The sequence below is a fragment of the Drosophila sechellia genome, chromosome 3L (assembly GCF_004382195.2).
Source record: "Drosophila sechellia strain sech25 chromosome 3L, ASM438219v1, whole genome shotgun sequence".
In the NCBI taxonomy this organism is placed as follows: domain Eukaryota; kingdom Metazoa; phylum Arthropoda; class Insecta; order Diptera; family Drosophilidae; genus Drosophila; species Drosophila sechellia.
This window is the reverse complement of record NC_045951.1, coordinates 18178864-18198781: the sequence shown is the minus strand read 5'-3', so window position 1 is coordinate 18198781 and position 19918 is coordinate 18178864. Positions and strand designations below refer to the sequence as shown.

Below are 19918 nucleotides of genomic sequence, written 5' to 3'. Positions count from 1 at the left end.
CTTCAAAAGTTGTTAACAAGTAAATGCACGGAATCCTTTTCGGAATTTACATATTTCCCTCCACAATCTCATAGTGAAAAAAAAGTAAACGAATTGAAAATTTAAATGAAAAACATTTGCAAATTCTTCCCACATTTTCCATATCGCACACTGCAATCGATTGTTGCCGAATGCGACAATGTGCATCGTTATCGAACTGTTAGCCCCATCGGCATCGATACTATCGAACGCACATCGGCTCGCCGGCCAGCTCTAGTTTTTTTTCCCCGAGAGGAGTAGACAAGCGAACTGGACTGGGAAACAGCAGCCGCAGCAGCAGCAGTCGATTGAATTGAATATCATTCCCCATTTCGAGCTAAACGTCGTTGAGAGCCAACCAGGAAGAATCCAACGGCGCACCATGCCTTCGGCTGCAAATACCGCTACTGTTACCGCTGCAACTGCCACCACCGTCGCCGCCACAGCCAGCAACACCAACAACAACAGCGCCAGCAAGGAGAAACGCTCCTCCATCATTTCGCTTGGCGGTTCGGTAATCCCAGGAACAGCAGTTGCAGCTGGAGCTGGAGCCGGAGTCGCGACCACCAATGGCCAGAGCAACAGCAGCGCACCAGCGACAGCGGATGGCAGCCAAACGGATTTGGCGAGCAGCAACAACAATGGAAATGCTGCCAAATCGAAGGCGAATGCCGTGTCTGCCGCCGCCGTCGTTCCAGAGCCGTACAATCCGCTCAAGCAGCTGCTGGTGACAATCGAGCACAAGATTCGGAACCTGGAGAAGCGCAAGGTCAGTGTTTGGGAAAGTGCCGCAAAGGATTCCTTTATCGGCAGCATGGCCCACCATTTTTATTTTCATTCCTCAGTGTTGCTTTGTTTCGTTTTGCGCGCACCCCTTGCCCCCTTCCTACCCCGTGGCCTAAGTTCTCGGGGCTGGCAGATTTTTCGCGACGCCATGTTTTCTAGAGCCCAGTGTTGCCAGATCGAACGCAGCGGCCGGCATGTCAATTAAAACCAGTCAAAAAATTACATGCTCCGATGTGCTGAGTGTTTTAAGCTGCTACCTTGCGCGTCAGAAAAAGTTATTACATTTAATGATTATAGCACGTTGATTCCAGAAAGTTCTTGCATTCAAAAGCACTCACTGACGACAGCTGTGTTGCCGACGGTCTGGCAACGTTATTTGCCGGCTCGTTTTGTTTATAGATTCGCAGAATTAATATAATGAAAAGAATAAAACATACATTTCAACACAGGCAACACATAGAATTCGAATAGGAACATGCAAGTATTTGGTACCAAATTGAGCTCACATGTTAGTTCTTTCATCAATACTCTATATTATGGTAGTCACCGAGTTTTTGTTACTACTGTGTTTCTAAATTGCAAATACTCCTGTTCTAAATATCTTTTTTATGTTGAAATGCAGATTGTTTTAAAGTTTAAGGTTATTTGGTCACGATTTGGTCCAATTGGCAAAGTGTTCACGCAGTGTAAATATCGTCCACGTAAAGTTCTACCACATCGAATTGGAACATTTAGTTAAAAACATCAAATAGCAATGGTAAAAACCGCAAATCTTCCGAAGAGGACATTAGTAGCTATACAACATAATCGAGGCTTCTTAATGAATTTATAACAAAAACCACATAACTTTTCAAAAAAAAAAAAAAAAATGTATTTTTTAATTACCGAAAGCAATAAGCTTGTATGACTAGCACTTACTCAGTTAGTTAGTATATATTTCTGATTATTAACGCTGTAGGCAAACAAATGTAACTACGACTGACTCATCAATCCCTCTTATCTAGACCAAACTGGAGTCCTATCGCGCTATACAGAGCGGCGGAAAGGAACTGAGCGGGGACCAGGCTTCGGCTGTGGCCAAATACGATGCTGTCCTGGCCAATCTGGAGTTTGCCCGTGAGCTGGCCAAGCATATTCAGCAGCAGTCCAAGGAGGCCGAAAAGGAGCAGAAGAAGCAGGCGCGCAAGGTAAGCTCGTTCAATTTCTAATTTTCACTGATGTTCATTTTAAATTCTACCTAAGGACAACCTGGCAAAGTCAATTGCTGAGACGGGCAAGATTCGGGAGGTTTTGATCATTCAGAACGTGCTCAACTGTTTCAACGACGAGCAAGTGCGCAGCGATTTTCTAAGCGGCGAGAACGGAGCGAAAAAGTTGGAAAACACCGATCTGGAAGTGCTGGAGAAGTTGTAAGCAACAACACGCATATTTTACACGATTTTGATAATTAGTAAAACTTCCATTTAGTATATATTAAACCACAATCCATTTCTTTTCTTTTTTTTAGTTTCTTTGAGACGCAAACACGCCGTCCGGAAACCGCTGACGATGTAAGCTTCATTGCCACTGCCCAGAAGTCTGCCGAACTCTTTTACTCGACCATCAATGCGCGTCCGAAGACTTTCGGCGAAGTGTCCTTCGAGAAGTTGCGATCTATCTTCCAGCAGATCCAGGATAGTGGGTACCTGGACAAGTACTACCTTGTTCCACTGACCGAGAACGCGGTAGCCAACAGCACGGATAGTGGAACTGGAAGTGGCGATGGAGAAAGCGGTGACGTGTTGAACGATGGCTCTGGCGAACTAGACGCGGAACTGCCATCTGAGCCATCGGCCCGAAACTCTTTGGAGGAGGGACTTGACAAGTTACATTTGGGCGTGCAAGCAGAACTGGACCAGCATCAATCCTACCAGCAACAGCAGGAGCGTCCGAGCCATCTTCTGGAGCAGCAGCACCAGAGAGCTCCATCCGTGGAACATCAGCAGAACTCGATGGTGCAGCAGGTGCCGACCCAGGTCTACCAGGCAGCTCCTCAGGCCGGAGGAACCACCACGCCAGTGCATGTTCTGTACGCTCCAGCGCCACCTGCCCAGCAGCCGCCGCCGCATCCTCACCAGCTGTTAAGCAGCCCCGTGAATCTCCAAGCCTTGCAAACAGGAGCAGTTGCTCCACCAGCACAACAGCAGCAGCACCCAACCCACTTTGCTCCGAATGTGAGGGCCGTGGAGCAAAACTACTTCAAGCAGCCACCGCAGCACCCGCAAGGTCCTGGAATACAGGCACCACAAACGGCCCAGCAGCAGCAGTTTATGCAGCATATGCGCCCTTTGGCGGAGGTCTTGGGCACAGGACGCTTCCATTTTCTGCAGGACAGTGAACTGGACAATCCTGAGGCTTTAGCACCGCCGCCACCTACCAATCAGGGATTGGTATTTGAGCAGCAGCCGCAACAGCCCAACCATGTCGAAGAACCACCGCAGGCCATACTAACGCTGACCTTCACCAACCAGTCGTTCCCATCGCAGCAGCCCAAGCCCCAGCAACAGGGTCCCCAGCAGCAGCAGCAGCTTTTCTCGCCGGTGCTGATCCACGAGCAACGTCAACAGCCACCACAGCAGCAGCCGCAACCAATGTTGATTATGCCGCGTCTGCCAACCCAGCAGCCGCAGCAGCCTGCTCCTCAGGGCATTGGCATGCAGGCGGGCGATGTGACTTCAGGGTTCCCATACGAAAATGCTGTGGTCTCCTATGAACAGCAGATGCAGCAGCAGCTGAAACAGCAGCAACAACAACAGCAGCAGCAGCAGCAAAATATACAGCAGTTGGATGAGCCGTCATCTGTGAACAGCTCCTCGAGTGTCGGTGCTGGTGGAGATGTCGAGAACAATGAATGGCATGCCCGCAATAATGATACTAATGCTGCCGCCACAGCAGCGCTGACGAATGTGCTCAAAGGTGAGACCACCCAGGCCACGCCACCGGCACCGCCAACCAAGTGGAGCTCAGAGATGAATGCCATGAGTAGCGCCGCCTCGAATGGCAGCAGCAACACCAGCAACAAACAGGAGTGGGCCACGCCCAGGGACCACAGCACTGGCGGAGGCAATGGCGGTTATCTCGATAACAACGAGAGTAACAACCATTGGAACAGCTCGCAAGGAGAAGGACGCCGCAACTCTGGCAATTATCAGCGTCGTGGCGGAGACAGGGATAACCGGGATCGTGATCAGGGAGGGCGAGGCGACGAGCGGCGCAACGGCGGCGACAGGGGCAACTACCGGTCGCGTCAATATGGCAACTCATCTAACACGAACGGACGCAATTCGGGCAATTCGAGCGGTGTGTACTTCCGCAACAATGAGTCGGGCAATGGTGGAGGCAACAACTACTACCAGAACGGAGGAGGTGGCACCTACAACAAGGAGTCGCGCTACGAATCTTCCGGCGGCGGCGGAGGAAGCTATCGAGGCCAGCGCGGTGGCAACCAGCAGCGTAATGTGAATGGCTCGTACGGCGGCGGCAGGCCCATGGGCGATCGTGGTCGTGGCGGAGCGGGCAACCAGGGAGGTGGTGGTGGTGGCTACATAAACCGTCAGAACCAGTCGCAACGCATGCCACTCGGGTTGGAGAACAAAAACTGAGCATACAATACGTATTACCCCGCAAACAAAACACACATACAATTCATGCAAACCATAAACACAACCTCCATACAGAAAACAAAGAAACCAATCATCAACATGCAAGTAATGGCCACGTAGACGTACAATTATTGTTACGCAAACCACTCTCAACCATAAGAAATGGAAATCTATCAAAAAGAATCCTTTATAACGCAACTAGGGAATCGAAAATGAAGCAGACACACAAATCAATTCTTGCGCATTTTTCAATACGATTTATAACTATTTCCCTTGATTTTGGTTTATTCGATAATGTATTAATAATAAAACAAAATAGTTGTTAGAAAAACGAAAGAATTACAACTAAATACAGGAAAGTAAGCGCTCCAAGGGTTTCTAAAACTCCCAGACAGGACAGGACAGTACTTCGTCCAAGGAAAACAAACGACAGATGGGCAAAACTTGTATGTAACTTGGATCTGCTATTTCTTGCTTGATTTTACTATTTGTCTGTTTGGCTGCGTTGAAGCTGATGATGATAACAGATGTCGAGAGAAAGAATATAAAAAGTATTTATACGTCTTAGCAATTAAATAACGATTCTGAATTATACAAATTAATTACTATTACCTATATATATAAACAAACGAAGGGATAAATATATTTATAGTTTGTGCTCTTACTGTCATGCTCTATCCCATTTCAACACCTTTTTTTGTTCTGCCAAACTTTTACACACAAACAAAAATACAAAACCACGTAAAACATAATAGTTGTAATTATTGCCGCGTGAATGAAGAAGCGTGCACACTAACAGTGCATTATAAATGAAATGAAAACTATGTATTTGCAAAACAGTACATACATTAAACAAAAGTATATAAACCATTCGTTTTTCTGGACTAATTGGGGTGCCCAACATTTTCATATTTTAAATTTACAAATGGAAAATGAAGAATTTTTTTATTTTTAGTATTACTTCCGAAGATTATATGGCCAATGAAAAAAATTTGTATAAAAGAAGTTAATCTTAAGCAAATCCCATTTAAACTATTCAATTTTGTCCGGATTTTTGGACTCGACTGTTCCTCCGTCGCAAAGAAACCAAAGACCAGCCAGAATTAGAGTTATTCCGATGCCAGATAGTACTGTCAGTGGCTCCCGATAAACAAGCGCACCTAGGATAAACTTTATAACGAACATTAGTAATAATTGACGAAATAAATCGGGGGAGCACCTACCGATAAGACATAATTCGAAGCGGCAGTTAAAACGACGCAGGTTAAAGTTTGTTCAGTCATTTGCAGGGCCTTCAAAAAGAAACGCAAGTTGCAGACGTTGCATGTTACCATTAACACAAGTGGCAGCAGCTGCAGTAATGCTATTTCTAATAAATAAAATAAAATGATTAAATATTGCTTGTTTTAAGAAATCACAATCTTGCCTATATAAGTAGAGTCTACATTAATTTGCGCAGTATTCAGTAGTTTTTGGGCGCTGAGGTGGCTGGGCAGTTTTCCGAAAAAGCTTCCTGCAGCTGCAAAGGACCCAGCCACCAAACTATATCGGTATTTTGCGAGGGATTCCATTAGGTTTAATCTTTTAACTTATAAGCTTAAACCAATAAAAATGTAAACAAAAGTCAAACGACACAACAGATGATGCGCAAAGCTGCCAACTTACCTCAATATGACAAGCTTGCTTGTGCGGAATATGTGGCGCGGTTCAGCAAAATCCCACCAGGTGGAGCACCTTGGCGCGCGAATCAAAAATGTAAGTATTTCAGTCACTGCATTCTCCATTAAAAAAATATAGACACAGGCAAATTAAAAACCAAATCAAAATCAAATCACATTTGTGTGTAATTTTTTCGTATTTCATTTGTTTATTTTACAAAACGTTCAGCTAATGCCTTGACATTCATCGAAAAAGTCTCATTTGCTAATTGCGCGTTGTTTTTGCATCTTTTGGAATTGTGTAGGTTTATATACAAAGACCGCTGCTACATAAATAATACATATATTCTTGTACCTCTCAACAAAACTCAACTTACATAACGCAGAGCAAAGTAGTTGCATTAAAAAATAAATCTCTATGCCGCCCAGCATTAACATTCCTTCAATTCAAACATTTTTAGACACTTAAATGGGAAATTGCTTGAGTGCTATGCATTTCGTTTCATTGCTTTGCTTTACTTTGCTGTCACGGTTTAACTACAATTTCGCTATCGTACTATATATTTAGTTAAATATTTACTTGTCGCATAATACTTTGACTGTTTCGGTTCTAACACTCACACACGGAAAAACAGATATTCCTAATGCACTCCAAGCAAATCTACTAAGTTAGGTTCTTACTTAGCATTGCTATATAAATATTTTTTGATGTTTTCCATTTTTGATTTAGTTAGTTGTTATATATCGCCTAAGGTAAACTGCTCACAATTATTTTATATGTAATTCTTTTAATATTCTTTAAAATGTATACATATGGTTGTATATTTGTATAAATTTGTTTCGTATAATTGGTTGTGTGTCTTTAGTGTGTTGTTGTGTCTGCTAGGAAAATGCAACGACTTTCAGCCGTTTTCTAGGAGCTCACAGAATCGAACCCCGTTCTCAAAACCAACATGCATTTGTGTAATCAACATTCAACAATTCACTCACTGAATACGGCTAATCTAATAAAAAGACACTTTTTTCTTGCCATTTAAAAAATGGGCTATCCTATCCCTCCGACAATTCTGGCTGCTCTAATACCCTGTGACTCTAGTAGTTAGCCAAGTTAGCTGCTCTAGCTTCTACATCAGGACGCAACACCTGCGACTGGAACTGGTGCTATCGGTGACCACGTCGCCAGTGATGCCGCTGAACTTGTTCAGCGAACTGCCCGCCGGTGAGGAGCCCTCGAAGTCGGATAGCACGCTTCCCGCGCCCATGTGACCCAATGCTGGCTGCGTCGAGATCGGTGCGGATCCGTTGTTGTTGTTGTTGCTGGTGCTCAGGTTGTTGTTGTTGTTGCTGCTGCTGCCGCCGGCTCCTAAAACAGAACCATTAGTTGTTGTGGCACTAGCTGCGGCAATTGGATGGGCATTGCTAGCTGTTTGGGATGACAATTCGAAAGTATTGAGGACATTGGCGGTGCGTGAAAGCGAGCGTTGCTTCTTCAAGTTGGCCAATGTGGCACTGTAGCCATCCAAAGCAACATGCTGCTGCTGCTGTTGCTGTTGCTGCTGAAGCTGCTGGTGTTGCTGCAACAGCAATACGTGTTGCTGGTGGTGGTGTTGCTGCTGCTGCTGCTGTTGATGTTGCTGATGGTGGTGCGTGCTATTGGTGTCTGGATGTTGGAGGTTTTTGGCAAGGCGTTGGGTGTGTTTGGTGTTTAGTGGTGCGGTGGTTGTTGTTTTTATTGTTGATGATGATGCGGGCAGGCAGACGACACAGAACGGGCGAAACGAGGCACAACAACGACAACAAAAAAGAATTAAACGGAAACAAGCAAATGTTATTTTACTTTTCTTCTCTTTTTCCTGAGAGCTAAGTTAGCAGATACCCCTTGACCAGTTGGGAGTGATCGGGAGGGTGGGATGGAGGTTACATGCGAGTCAAATGCTAATGCTGATTGCAGCCATGCTCCTCTGTCTTTTAAGTACGATTTCTAGTATCAGAAAAACCATTTAGTGTAGTAGCTATTAAAATGGCAATAATTAACATAAATAGTAATATATGCTAACGCTATCCCATTTTAGACATTTAAATAAAGAAGTTATTTACAACGCATAATTACAACCTAATGAAATCAAAAGTATCTTACTCCAACAATGACTGTCATTTCCATACAATATATTTAGAAATATATACAACAAAATTGCTCTAAGTCAATCTGAACTAAGCTATCCATCTCCCGAAGATATCCTATTAAAATTCTCTAACCAAGATATCGAATTTCATTTCCTACAGGGCATTCGCCATTCGATAGTCTACTCATGCTGTTAGCTGTGCTTGCTTGTTGGAAGTATTTTCATTTCCATTTTAGTAGAGTCGTTAAATAAACATTAAACATTGACATTGACACGGGGACTGAATGGCGCTTAAGCAGAACCCTAGTGATACGTTGACGCTCCCTGGGAGCCAAGCAGGATGGTTTGAGGTGGCGGCTGGATGGGGTGCTTGAGTAAATGGTTGGCTTTGGTTGAAAGGAGGAAGCGGAAGCATGCCTGACACGTGGCCAAGGGCGCTTGACTCACCCACGAGGACGGTGACCTGGACATTGATCTTGCCGTTGGCAGCCTCCTTCGACGACTGGATCTGAACGGCCTCGGCACTGGCCGCCGTACCCTTCTCGGTGAGGATGACGGCCGCCGCCGAGGTGGCTCGCTGCATCTCCCCCGCGGCACCTGCGGCTTTGAGGCGGAGCAGTTCATCGTTTTCCCGGCCATCCGGTGGACGGCGCGACGGATAGGAATGTGTGGCGTTGGCCGACAATGCGGCGGTGGCATTATCCAGCGCATCGGCGGACTTGGAGTGCGGCAGTGGTTGGCCATTCGAACTGCCCGTCGAAGGACGCTTCTCTCCGTTGTTGTTTCCGTAACCATAGCCATTGGTCAGCGGATCGCCTCCCGATGAGGGAGCCTCCGAGTCCGTCGCCTCCTGCGCCTGCAGACGCAGCCGCGTCTCCTCGACGGCATCCTTTTTGGTTGTCAGCGTTTTGTCTCGCAAACTAGTGCGTCGCACTGATTGGGCTCTGTGGATAGCATAGTTGGCTTTAATGGTTATGTTGAATGGCTCATAAATGTTGTATAAGTGCCTTGTGTTGTTGCTCTGTGAGCGTCGAACGCGTCGTCGTTGCGCCTCGGCCAGTCGTTTGCTCTCCTGTTCCGTCTTCAGCTGCTCGATTCGCTCCCTGATCTCGGGATCTTCACAGATGTCTAAAAAGGTGGATAGATGTTAAATTGAGTTGTTACTATTCAGTTGAGTGTATGTTTATACCAAATACCAACTAACATCTAAATGAAAGTATGTACTTTATGTGTTTATTTGAAATACTTAGCTAGGGAAAACTTTATGGAAATGGGTAACTCATTTTCGTATTAGCCATTATAAATCGTTGATCCTGCCAAGCTAAAAAATTAATGCAATCTTTCTTCACACCTGAGAGCGCTTTCCTACTCCTACTACAAATTGTCTAGATTTACACATTTTCCGTGTCGCATTAACAACAATTTATAGCTCAATTTCATATTCATGGTTATTTTGCTCTAGCCGGATAACCGTTGATTCAGTGCCGCAACCTTTGCGGATATTCTCACCTGAAGGAGTCTCGTCGTCCTTGTTGCGAACATTCAGATCAGCACCACACTGGGCCAGCATCTCCAGCACCTCCAACTGAAAGGGGGAAATATTTAAAATTATTATTCCCATTTATTCGGCTTCGAGGCTTCACTTACATGACCCCAACAAGCGGCGGCATGCACCGGAGTCCACAGATCCTTGTCCATGGCATCCACGTTGACATGCTGCTCCAACAAAAACTCCACAACGCGGACGTATCCATTCGCAGCAGCTATGTGAAGCTGAACAATTGAGAAAAATTAAATGTTGCACACAGGAAATAAGTGAGGATTTAATGAAGGTGGATAACTTGGGGATTCTTTTTTTGTGTATTGATTATTCTTTGAATACTGCTTTATTTGTTCTTCCTACCATCAAAATTCCTAAGTTTTGTTCCACCACTTACCGGCGATGCACACTGATAGTCCGGCTCCTCCAAATCCCCTCCTGTGCGGGCCAACTCCATTAGATCGCGCAGCATAATCCGCTCCGTGGAGGAGCGCGTCTCGTCGATGAGCTCTTGGGTCACACCCCGTTGAGCCATCTCGCCCTCGATGAAGTCCAAGGTGTTCTCGTCGTCGCACAGGTCGTAGGGCATGTTGCCGTCGGTGTTGACCGCCAGCAGATTGGCGCCGTGCCGGATGAGGATGCGTACGAGCTCGAGGTGGCCGCAGGTGGCAGCCGCATGAAGGGGCGTCCACTTATCACTGTCCTGCGCATCCACATTCGCACCGTACTCCAGCAGCAGCTGCAGCATCTCGACGTTGTTATCGATGCACGCCTGATGCATCGCCGTCAGTCCGTCCTCGTTTGCGGCATCCGGCGTGATTCCGTGCTGCAGCAGGGCGGCCACCTCGGGCATGTCGTTCCGGGATGCGGCCTCCAGGAGCACCACGCTGTTCTCGAAGGATATGTGCCGCCTGCCGCTCAACGTGCCCGATCCATTGGCGTGCCGGAAGTGGTGCGTGGTATCTCCGTTGCCGTTCATCAGCCCATTGCCCAGCGAACCGGTTCCGCTGCCGCCGCTGGAAGTGTTGCCCTTCGCCCGCTGCAACTTGGCCCACTCCTTGTCCTTCTGGCGGGACAGCTTCAGCTGCTGCGCACGACGTCTAATTAACAAGAAGGGATTGATGGTGAGATTTGGGATTAGTTGGGGAAGTTTAATGACTTTAAAAATGTAGAAGGGGCAATCTGGGCGGAAGTTAGGGGATTTACTTAGACAAAAGCCATCTATTTCTTTTCCTATTCTGAGTTTAATTGAAAGAAAAATGGTAACGGATTTTTATTCTGCAATCCGAATTAATGATGATAAAAATTAGAAAGGTTCGCTTTTGTTAAGATGTCTGAAAAAACAACAGACGCTTATCGAAATTCACAATTCAATCATTTGTTAAATATATCTGCTCATAATAAAGTGAATTATACATCAAAGAAAAGCAAGCGATAATTAACATATGAAATGGAAAATTTGACAAAATAATGTACACAAGTAATCGGATTGTAATATTGAGATTGAGGAATTGCTACTTAATCAAATTAAGGAAGATAATGCCGTGAAAAGAATATATTTTAATATCTACGAAAATCTGGTTATAATATCTTGTCCCCTTTAGAAATTGGTTCAAGCGTATATCCTAGAAAGTTTATGCTATATACTAAGTGCATTTGGAACTCACAGTCTGGCCAGCTGGAGCCGCTCGTGGGTGGGCAGGCTCTCCACGGTCTGCATCTCGGCCACCAGATCGGCGTGCTCCATCTTGAGCTGCTTGGTGTAGCTGGCATCCTCCTGGCTCTTGCGCTGTATCAGAATGCCCTTGATCATGTTGATTTGTTGACTTGAACCCTACCCTGCCCGCTCAATGATATGTTTCGCAAGTGTGCTCCAGAGTTATTCCGTTCAATTTTATAGCATTTGACAACAAATTGCGAGGCTTTTGTTATTTGTGCTGCAGTTTGTGGTGATGTTGCTCGTCTGGTGCGCATGCATTCGTATGCAAATTGCAATTTGCATCTTTGAATTTGATTTGATTGCGGGTGTTGTCTCTGGCGGCTCTTATTGTTGCCCTCGTTGTTCCCAGTTGCTCGATGCTCCTCGTTGCTCGTTGCTCTTGGATGTAGCAGCTGTTTGGATTGCTGCAGCAGCTGTTGCGCTGTTGCTATTGCTGCTGCTGCTGTTGCTGCTGCTGTGGCTGCGGTCCACTTTTCCCAGATCCTTTCACTCCTGGTCAACTCCCGAGGCTGCTCTCATGGCAACTACCACGTTTATCCCTCGTCCTGTGCGGTTGTCTGGTCCTGTCCTCAGTGTTTACTTATGATTTGCTTTTCCCAGCTGTTGATATTTGCCGTAGCTCGTTTCTCTGCAACTTTTCGTTGTAAACTCTGCAAGGGGAAAATCGAAAAAAAACCGAAATAAAATACATATAATATTTCATAAAACTGTAAAGTTTCTTAGTTCCTCCCATCTAAAATCTAGCTGTCCGATAAAATTAAGCATGATAAATGAATCCTGAACGGGTGGGGCCTGGGCAATTGAGTTAATGGATTCAAAGTTCATGAAGCACCAACCATTATTCCTTTTTATGCACTTTGTTTTATACTACGAATACGAATTCCTAAATATAAGTAGCTTTAAAATACACTTATTATGCCATTTAATAGAAAAAGAAGTTTGATATATTTATGTTGCAATTCTAATTCTTCTTACTAGTTAGTATTGATTTAATTTGATTCAGATATCCTTCGAACGTTTTAAATTTAAAAAAATAACCCTCCTTTTTCATTTTATTAGTTACAATTAAGATGCGTAATCAAAGGGTTGTAGTTTCCCTAGAGTATTTGAACTTTGATGTGCCCGAGGAAATTTCCCCCAGTAATGGTTTCTTTTTGAGTGCGTTGAAGCGCAAGGATAATGCTGATGACGCATGTGTCCTTGGATCCCTTGCTTTAACCCACTGAGGCCCCGTCCCACACTCGACCTGTCATCGATAGCCTGGCCAATGCCTTGAATAAGTATTAGCCTCTGCTTCGTGGAAATTGCATGCCAAGGAGCCATCATCGAGTTAAGTTTACTTTACTCGACTGAAGCCACAAGCCCAATCTCATGTGCAGCCAGCTTGATCCTGTGAATGTGTCTTATCTTCGTACAGTCAACAAAGAGAATTACTAAGTGGACTTGTAACGAAAATTCAGAAAAAGGAGCAAGGTTTTTAAAGAGCTCGTTGAGTTGGCTCGGTAAAAAGCACTAAGACATTAGGTGGCTAATTTACTATGCGCTAAGAGCAAAAACGGTAAAAGTGGAAAATGGGAAAAGGACTGCAAGATTATTTTAAAGGATGATTACACGGCAGTAGTGCATTAAAAAACATATTGAGTTATCTCAAGTCCTTTACGAAAATTTGAACATTTTCAAGCTAAGCATTCCTTTAACCAATTAATTAATAATCCAATAATTGAAACCGCACTTGGTTTACTTAGTTACGTTACAGATAAACCAGCATCAAGCATCACCATTACAAATCAAGACAATTAATTAATGCGATTCATTAATTATTTGCCTGTTTTCTTGCACAATATAAGTCATTGAGCAAAACCAATAAAATTCATTTTCCTTCCTTCCGTATGAGCATTCTCAAGCCCAATTTCACAGCAGAGTAAAACGAAACATTTGTTAAACCAACAATCAATCATCCTCCCGCATTCGAAAACATTTTCGCTCGAAAACACTTAATCCTGTGCTTTCATTTGAGTATCTCGCCAAAACTGTATCAATTCCGATTTGATGCGAGAATAAAGTTCATTATCATAAATTGAAAATTGTAATTATTGTTTGCCTTGAAATACTGCATGCGCGATAGGAGATTGTGTGCGTGTGCACTTTCCTCTTCCATATTGCAGCAGTAATAGTCATTAAATGAACAATTTAAATCGAATATCGATTATGGCTGGCTGCTGGTAACACACTTTTCGGCATCCTGTTACGGAACATGAATATCCTTGAAGTAGATGGATAGGAAATTGCTGGCATTAAGGAAATGTTCATTTATGCGTTTTGTCAGATGCAATACAAAAGCCATTGCCAAAGTGTGTAACTGTGAGTGTGTGCCAAAAATTGTCGATAGCAGGACCACGCAAAACAAGAGCACTACGCACTACTGAAATAACAATGGTGACCCCATCTTCACCGCACACCATGGCGTATGCGTGTTATCTGTGCGGTTAGTCCGTAGTTCTTGCTCTTTCGCACTTGGCCGTGCGTGCCTGGAACTTGGTGTTATTAATTTTGCACGCCTCGTTTTAAGCTCAATATTTATGCAACTCCATAATGGCAAGAGCTCGAATAATTTATGACTTAAAGATAAGGAAGCCTGCCGCAGCACAAAAACCAAACAGCTTTCAAATCACTGAAATTGGAGCAGCTGAGAAGAAGATGTTAAATGCTGATATCCAAGAATTGTGCAGCTCAATCATTATATATCATTATATCATTATAGCCACTGGCTTAATGTAATTAAATATAACCAGCCTAATTGCAAGAATATGAAAAGTTCAAATAGTCAAGTTAATATTAGCCAGTAACTTATAATTTCTCGAATAAAAATCACAATGTTTTTCATTGCTTTTACTTTTCAAATACTATATATATTGATTTTGCGAGAACATACACCTTGCAATATTAGTTTACCCTGCAAAAGTGCATATAATTTACGACTTAAAGGCTGGCATTAACCGATAAGATAAAAGAAAGCTTAACTGAACGAAACTCAAATACACTCAGAGCAGTTTAATTTGTCTTTTTCCCACTCACGGTGCCCAAGTGCCCCCAAAACATCAAGGCAAGTGACGAAAGCCACGTTGACCTCAAGGGCCGGATGAAAGGGCGGCGAGTGGAGGGGAGGATGTGGTGGGCACTGGCAAATGAATGGCACTCGACAGGCGCAATGTGCAACACGAGAAAGCAACAAAAACAACAAGGGCTGGATAGAACAAAAAAAAGAGTAGAAAAATCACCTTGCCAGCATTATCCTTCGGATAGGTCAGGGGATCTAGCTGGCGACGAAATCTGCCGACGGCCAGCGGCCAAGGAATTCCCTCGTCCTTTCTAATGAGCGCCAGCAGCATCTGAAACAGCACCAGCTGCACATAGCTAGATGGCTACAGTAGTAATCCGCTAAGAGGGAATCGTTATGTACTGAATTGTCCTATTCCGAAGGGTAATTGTATGCAATGTATTTTAAAACGTATTTTTAAGATTTATAGACTTAATAAGCTAAACTCTAAATCGTCTATCTTGCACCATTTCTGATTTTATTTCGATATTGAAAGTACCAATGTGCTTATGGTTTAATAATCGAATGTTTAAGGCATGAATTTATGTTGGAATAATTTTAAAAAAATCACTTTTTATAACCAATAAGTAGATTTGAAGAGCCTCAATTCCACTTGGAAGCAATATCCCCTTTGAATTGAAAACTCATTTACAAAAATTAATTACACCCGTCCATTCAGGACCTGTGTTACCTTCCTCTCACTTTCACATAATTATTATCCGTTTTTTATTTCTCATCAATAAAAATGTGCAATTAAAAATTTGTTCACAGCCACGCGTTGCTCATTATTTTCTCGTATGGTTTATGGCCATCGAAGCGTTGGAGTTCCGCTTAATTAGCAGCCACTGTAAGCGGGCAGCGGTGCTCCCCAGGGGGGTGGAGATGGGTGGGGGGTGCTACTGGAGTGGGTGCCGGGTCGCACTGTACTTGTGTTGGCTCTCGAGTGTCGGCTGCTCTCGCATGTGTGCTCGAGGGCAGCGAATTATGTGCTTGCACTGAGTGCAAGTGCATTAGCACCCAGCCAAGAGGGGGTGTGTGGGGGATTTGGGGTTTGCCGCCCAAGAGGGGGTGGTGGTTTGCCGTGCCGTGGAGATGGAACTGCCGATTAGACGGGGGAACAGGATGTTTGCCTTAACTGGTGCCCAAGTGCTTCTGCTTCCTAGCGAGGCCATTGCAATGTCTGCCACTGCCACTGAATGGGCCCATAGTACGACTAGTTTTGGCCTGGCCGAAAAGTGTGCCACGAAAAACACACAGACTCACTGGCCAAACAACGCAGGGCAATGAAAATTATAGTTGCTGCGTCTGTTGCTGTTGCCCTTCGTTGGGCGTATTGTAATTTTGGGCAATCTATGTGCGGTTTTATTGCGAACTGCAATTTATCAGCAGCACTTGCCAAACATCATTAGCAAAGGTTCTAACGGAAACTTGCGCTAATCAAATTCCTAGGAAAGTACACTACTCAACAAAACTTTGAACTAAAAGCCACGAGGAATAGTCTTTAAAGAAAAGTAACTACTTCTATAAAGGCATGCGCAATTAAACTAATTTTAAATTCGGTTACTTCCCGTAGAGTTTATTATTAATTTATGACACAAAAACAAACACTTAAATTCAAAAGAATTTTGTAATTTTTTTGTAGTAATCTTACTTCCCAGTTTACCTTAAAAAGAGATGGCCACGTGGCTCTTTGGATGATGGCTATCACCTTCCTTTGGCAAAATCAGCCAAGCATCCGATCCTTTTTAAATCCATTTGACAAATGCGTGCTTATGTGCAAATCGAAATAGCATATGGCGAACAGATGTGAACGATTTGGAAATTTCCACTCTCACAAACATATCTAAAAGTTTTTAAATTTCTGAAAGGAGCATCGGCATTTCAAAGTACTAAACTCACATATTGGTAATAATCTAAAATTCTGGGAATTTTGCTAGCACTCTTACTACCATGAATGAAAAGGGTATAGGCTGATTCCGTGCTGTGCTTTGTAACAATCGTGTTGCTTTTTTGCTATTGGCAGTGGCACTGGCATGTAGCTTCTGTTGCTGTTGTGTTTGGCCCAAAAATGAAAATCAAATAAAGCGATTGCACGTGAGCCAAGTCTCGAGTCAGGTCGAGTTTTGGCCGAGATGAGTTCGGTGTGGGGTTTTGGCTGAGCCGGCGCCAAGACTGGGAAAATGCGAATTGGGTTTCCAACTTTGTTGTTTCCGCTTTGTTGACTCGACTCGGCCCGTCCCGGCCGACGCCCATTTTGGCCAGGAGTGGAAGAGACGTGGCTCATGCAAATTAAATTTCAGTGCTGATTTGTCTGCAGTGCTTGGCCCGCTGCGTCTGGCAAACGGGGTCACAGGTGTATGATGTGCCAGTTAAGTTCCCTTCGCATCGCTTCCTTTTTGTTCGGTTTTTGTATGTCGCCCTGGGATTAGGACTTTGACTCTCTGGCTCGGGTCCCAAGGAACCAGGGACTGGGCCAAAATGGACAGGGCATGTCACCTTGGGGTCTAAACGACCCAAAGCTGAACAGCTTACCATAAGCGACACAAAAATAATGCTTACGAGCAAAAACACAAAATAATGAGAGTGTGCTTCACATGAGATTTCAACGAGTTGAAATGAATTGCACTCATGGAATGGGATTCCTTGGCAACCGAATGTTTGCCGGAGTTGCCGAGTTGCTGCCGCCAAAATTTAGCTACGTAATATTGTCACTAAAAGCACTCTCGTAGGTTTTGTGGTGATTTCCAGGAATTTCAACTTAGTTTTAACCTCATTCAGGCAATGTGCCAGCAGCTGGAAGAAATGGTACAATAAATGTTCTGCAAAGGCTTCTCCAGCTGAGCACGCACATGTATGGAATTCCACAGCCTTGTCAGCATTTAAACTTCTGGGCTATTCATTTAAACTTTGTTTATTTACATAAGGTGTTTTCGACATTTAGCAGTGCGTGTTACTTTTCACTGCACCTGGCAGCTTTTCAAAACAGAAACTAAGCTTGATATTAATTTAAATTGTGGTAGATTATCTACTATTTGTTAAAATAATATTAATTCAATATTTCTACCGCATATCCTTAAAAAAATAGTTAATGTTATGAATGTATGTACCATCTAATGGAGTGAATTGAGTTAAGGAAGTTTCCTAATCGTATTCTAAACTGTTATCCACAACGCAAAAAGTGTGTGTGTGTGTGCTGAAAATGGCTTTTCGAATGCAACTTCCTGTTAGTAATTTCCAGTAGAATGTGCATAAGCAGTGAGTAAATATATTAAAACCCTTGAACATCCCTCGGCTTTCCAATTTCCCAGTAACACACACTCCTTCAGAGCAAAAGTGTCCACAACTGATTATCATGGAGTGCCGTATATCCCATTTGGTCCTGCAGTCGTGTGTTCATTTCGTTTGTCACATCGTTCTCATAAACTGAGAGAAAACCATCCAAAATAATAATAATAATAAAATAATAATAATAATAAAAAAATAATAATAAAAATAATAAAATAAACTAAAAATTCCCGAATGTGAATGTACTAAAATTGGGATTTTCCATCTCCAATAGTGTTCATTGATTTATTGTTCTTACAGCGAACTTAATAAGTATATTAATGTTTAGGGAATGATTTTTACTTTGTGTAATGTCTGAAAGCTTATTGGTGTGATAAAAAAATGAATTTGTAAGAACCTGTCTCACTGCAAGTGCAGAATGTAGAAACACCTGAAGGATTTTACTCAGAGAGTGTGCTGGTCTCACTGTTCTGAAAGCATTCCCCGTGGCATTCGCATAACTGAAAAGTCTTGAATTTTCCGTGAAAAGTTGCGAATTTCCCCCAGTGCAATTCGTTGTGTGGCAGTCAACTGGCCAACTGGCGTACACAGTTTAAGAGAAGCCTTGGTCATCTCTCAAAATTTAGCACGTCGTCGTGTTAAGACCCTTCACGGACCCACCAGCCCGCCCACCGCCCCCCGCCCGCTCTCTACTCAATCAAGTTTACTGATGACACATGTATATGGTATATAGCGAAAGGACCCCAACGAATTCCGCCCACTCTGAGCATGACGTGGCATGTCCTTGCTGTGATCCCACTTCCTCGTTTTGGACACCGAACTCCAAGCCTCCCCCTCTCATTTCATTTCGTTTCATTCATTTCATTTTTGTTTAAGCGTCGCCGGACATTATTTCTGTAATTTTTCTTGACCAGCTTAACGATGTGTTGCTTGCTCTTTTTTTTATTCCTATAAATACAGAGTATTTGTGCTATAGGTATTGTTCAACACTAATAAACAAACAACTCGTTGATAGCTAAATCTATAAACACAGTTCGTGAAATATTGCGAATTAAACTTATTATTGTCACGACATTTTTAAGTACGGAAAATCGATTGAGCACAAATAACAGAGGTATTACCAAAATTATGATGTGGAGACTTTTCTAATATCTGGTTTTTCATTGATTAGATGATTCGTTAGCAATAAAGTATATATTATTATTAAAGGAAATATATATATATATATTTTTTAATTTTCTTTAAAGTGCAATATAGATAGTTCAAAAGTCGTGGAAGTTGACTTTTTCACGAATTAAGTTCCAATTTGCTGTTTTAAAACCCATTTTGTCCATCTGCCTCGCATTTTCTTCTCCCCCATTTGACCTTTTTTGTTTATCGCAGCTGTCATTGCGGTCTTGATGACCTTAAAGCGCCCACCTACAGTTCAATTGTTTGCGTATCGAATTAATTATTACCTTTCGCCCCCTATCATTTACCGCCCAGATGCTGTCTCGCTTACTCCCGCAGCAGGCAGCAGGCGCCCCTCCCCCTTTTACCGCTTGTCGCCTGGCCCGTTCATTTATTTATATTTACGCCCGCGGCTTATTTTCATTTCGCTGACCCACTGCCGATGCCCCGCCCACTTTTCCAGCTCCCACTTTCGCTTATTCTGCCGCCCTTTGCCCATTTGGCACGTGTCTTTGTTGTTAAATTGCTCTTTGCGTCCTGGGTGTTGTTTTTGCCGCGGTTCGCTTTGTTGTTAGTGTAGTTGTACACGGGAAAAACATTAATAATATTTTCAAAAAGCTTAACATGACGAACCCATTATAGAACAAACACTAAATAATTTTGCGGTTTTAAATGCGTGTTACCACTAATTAGGTAAAATTGCTTAGAAAGTGCTGCCATTTCAGCACTATTATGATCAACATTTCTATTAAAAAAAGCTTAAAACACCACCTTAATTGTTTCGAACAGATAACATTTTTAAACAGTTTGGCACTTCGTTTTTTTTTTTAGTGTTGTTTAAGGTGTTGTTGGTGTTCTTTGTTCATATTGTTGTTGGTAT

At 43.4% G+C, this 19918-nt stretch overlaps 3 protein-coding genes across 5 annotated transcripts in view; 1 reads left to right on the top strand and 2 right to left on the bottom strand.

The window, feature by feature from the left end:
• The first annotated feature begins 255 nt into the window (after positions 1–255).
• On the top strand, positions 256–4776 carry LOC6618329 (caprin homolog). The gene is made up of 4 exons (XM_002042565.2): positions 256–787; positions 1809–1991; positions 2047–2213; positions 2312–4776. Exons 1-4 carry the CDS (start codon positions 401–403, stop codon positions 4443–4445), a joined length of 2871 nt encoding a protein of 956 aa, XP_002042601.1. The 5' UTR covers positions 256–400; the 3' UTR covers positions 4446–4776.
• A 475-nt stretch (positions 4777–5251) lies between these two features.
• Positions 5252–6094, bottom strand: LOC116801273. Its single transcript, XM_032719707.1, has 3 exons — positions 5872–6094; positions 5669–5814; positions 5252–5615 (listed from the first exon to the last, which is right to left on the bottom strand). Exons 1-3 carry the CDS (start codon positions 6014–6016, stop codon positions 5478–5480), a joined length of 429 nt encoding a protein of 142 aa, XP_032575598.1. The 5' UTR covers positions 6017–6094; the 3' UTR covers positions 5252–5477.
• A 193-nt stretch (positions 6095–6287) lies between these two features.
• Positions 6288–19918, bottom strand: part of LOC6618328 (protein phosphatase 1 regulatory subunit 16A) — a 40989-nt gene continuing 27358 nt past the window's right edge. For 2 of the 3 annotated variants that reach the window (XM_032719705.1, XM_002042564.2), the window contains 7 exons: positions 11434–12136; positions 10164–10866; positions 9874–9999; positions 9736–9811; positions 9234–9354; positions 8674–9170; positions 6288–7763 (listed from right to left, as the gene is read on the bottom strand). In XM_032719705.1, the coding sequence (XP_032575596.1) occupies positions 7228–7763; positions 8674–9170; positions 9234–9354; positions 9736–9811; positions 9874–9999; positions 10164–10866; positions 11434–11579 (2205 nt within the window). In that variant the 5' untranslated portion in view covers positions 11580–12136 and the 3' untranslated portion in view covers positions 6288–7227. The remainder of the gene's footprint in view (positions 7764–8673; positions 9171–9233; positions 9355–9735; positions 9812–9873; positions 10000–10163; positions 10867–11433; positions 12137–19918) is intronic. The other variant, XM_032719706.1, reaches the window with a different exon arrangement.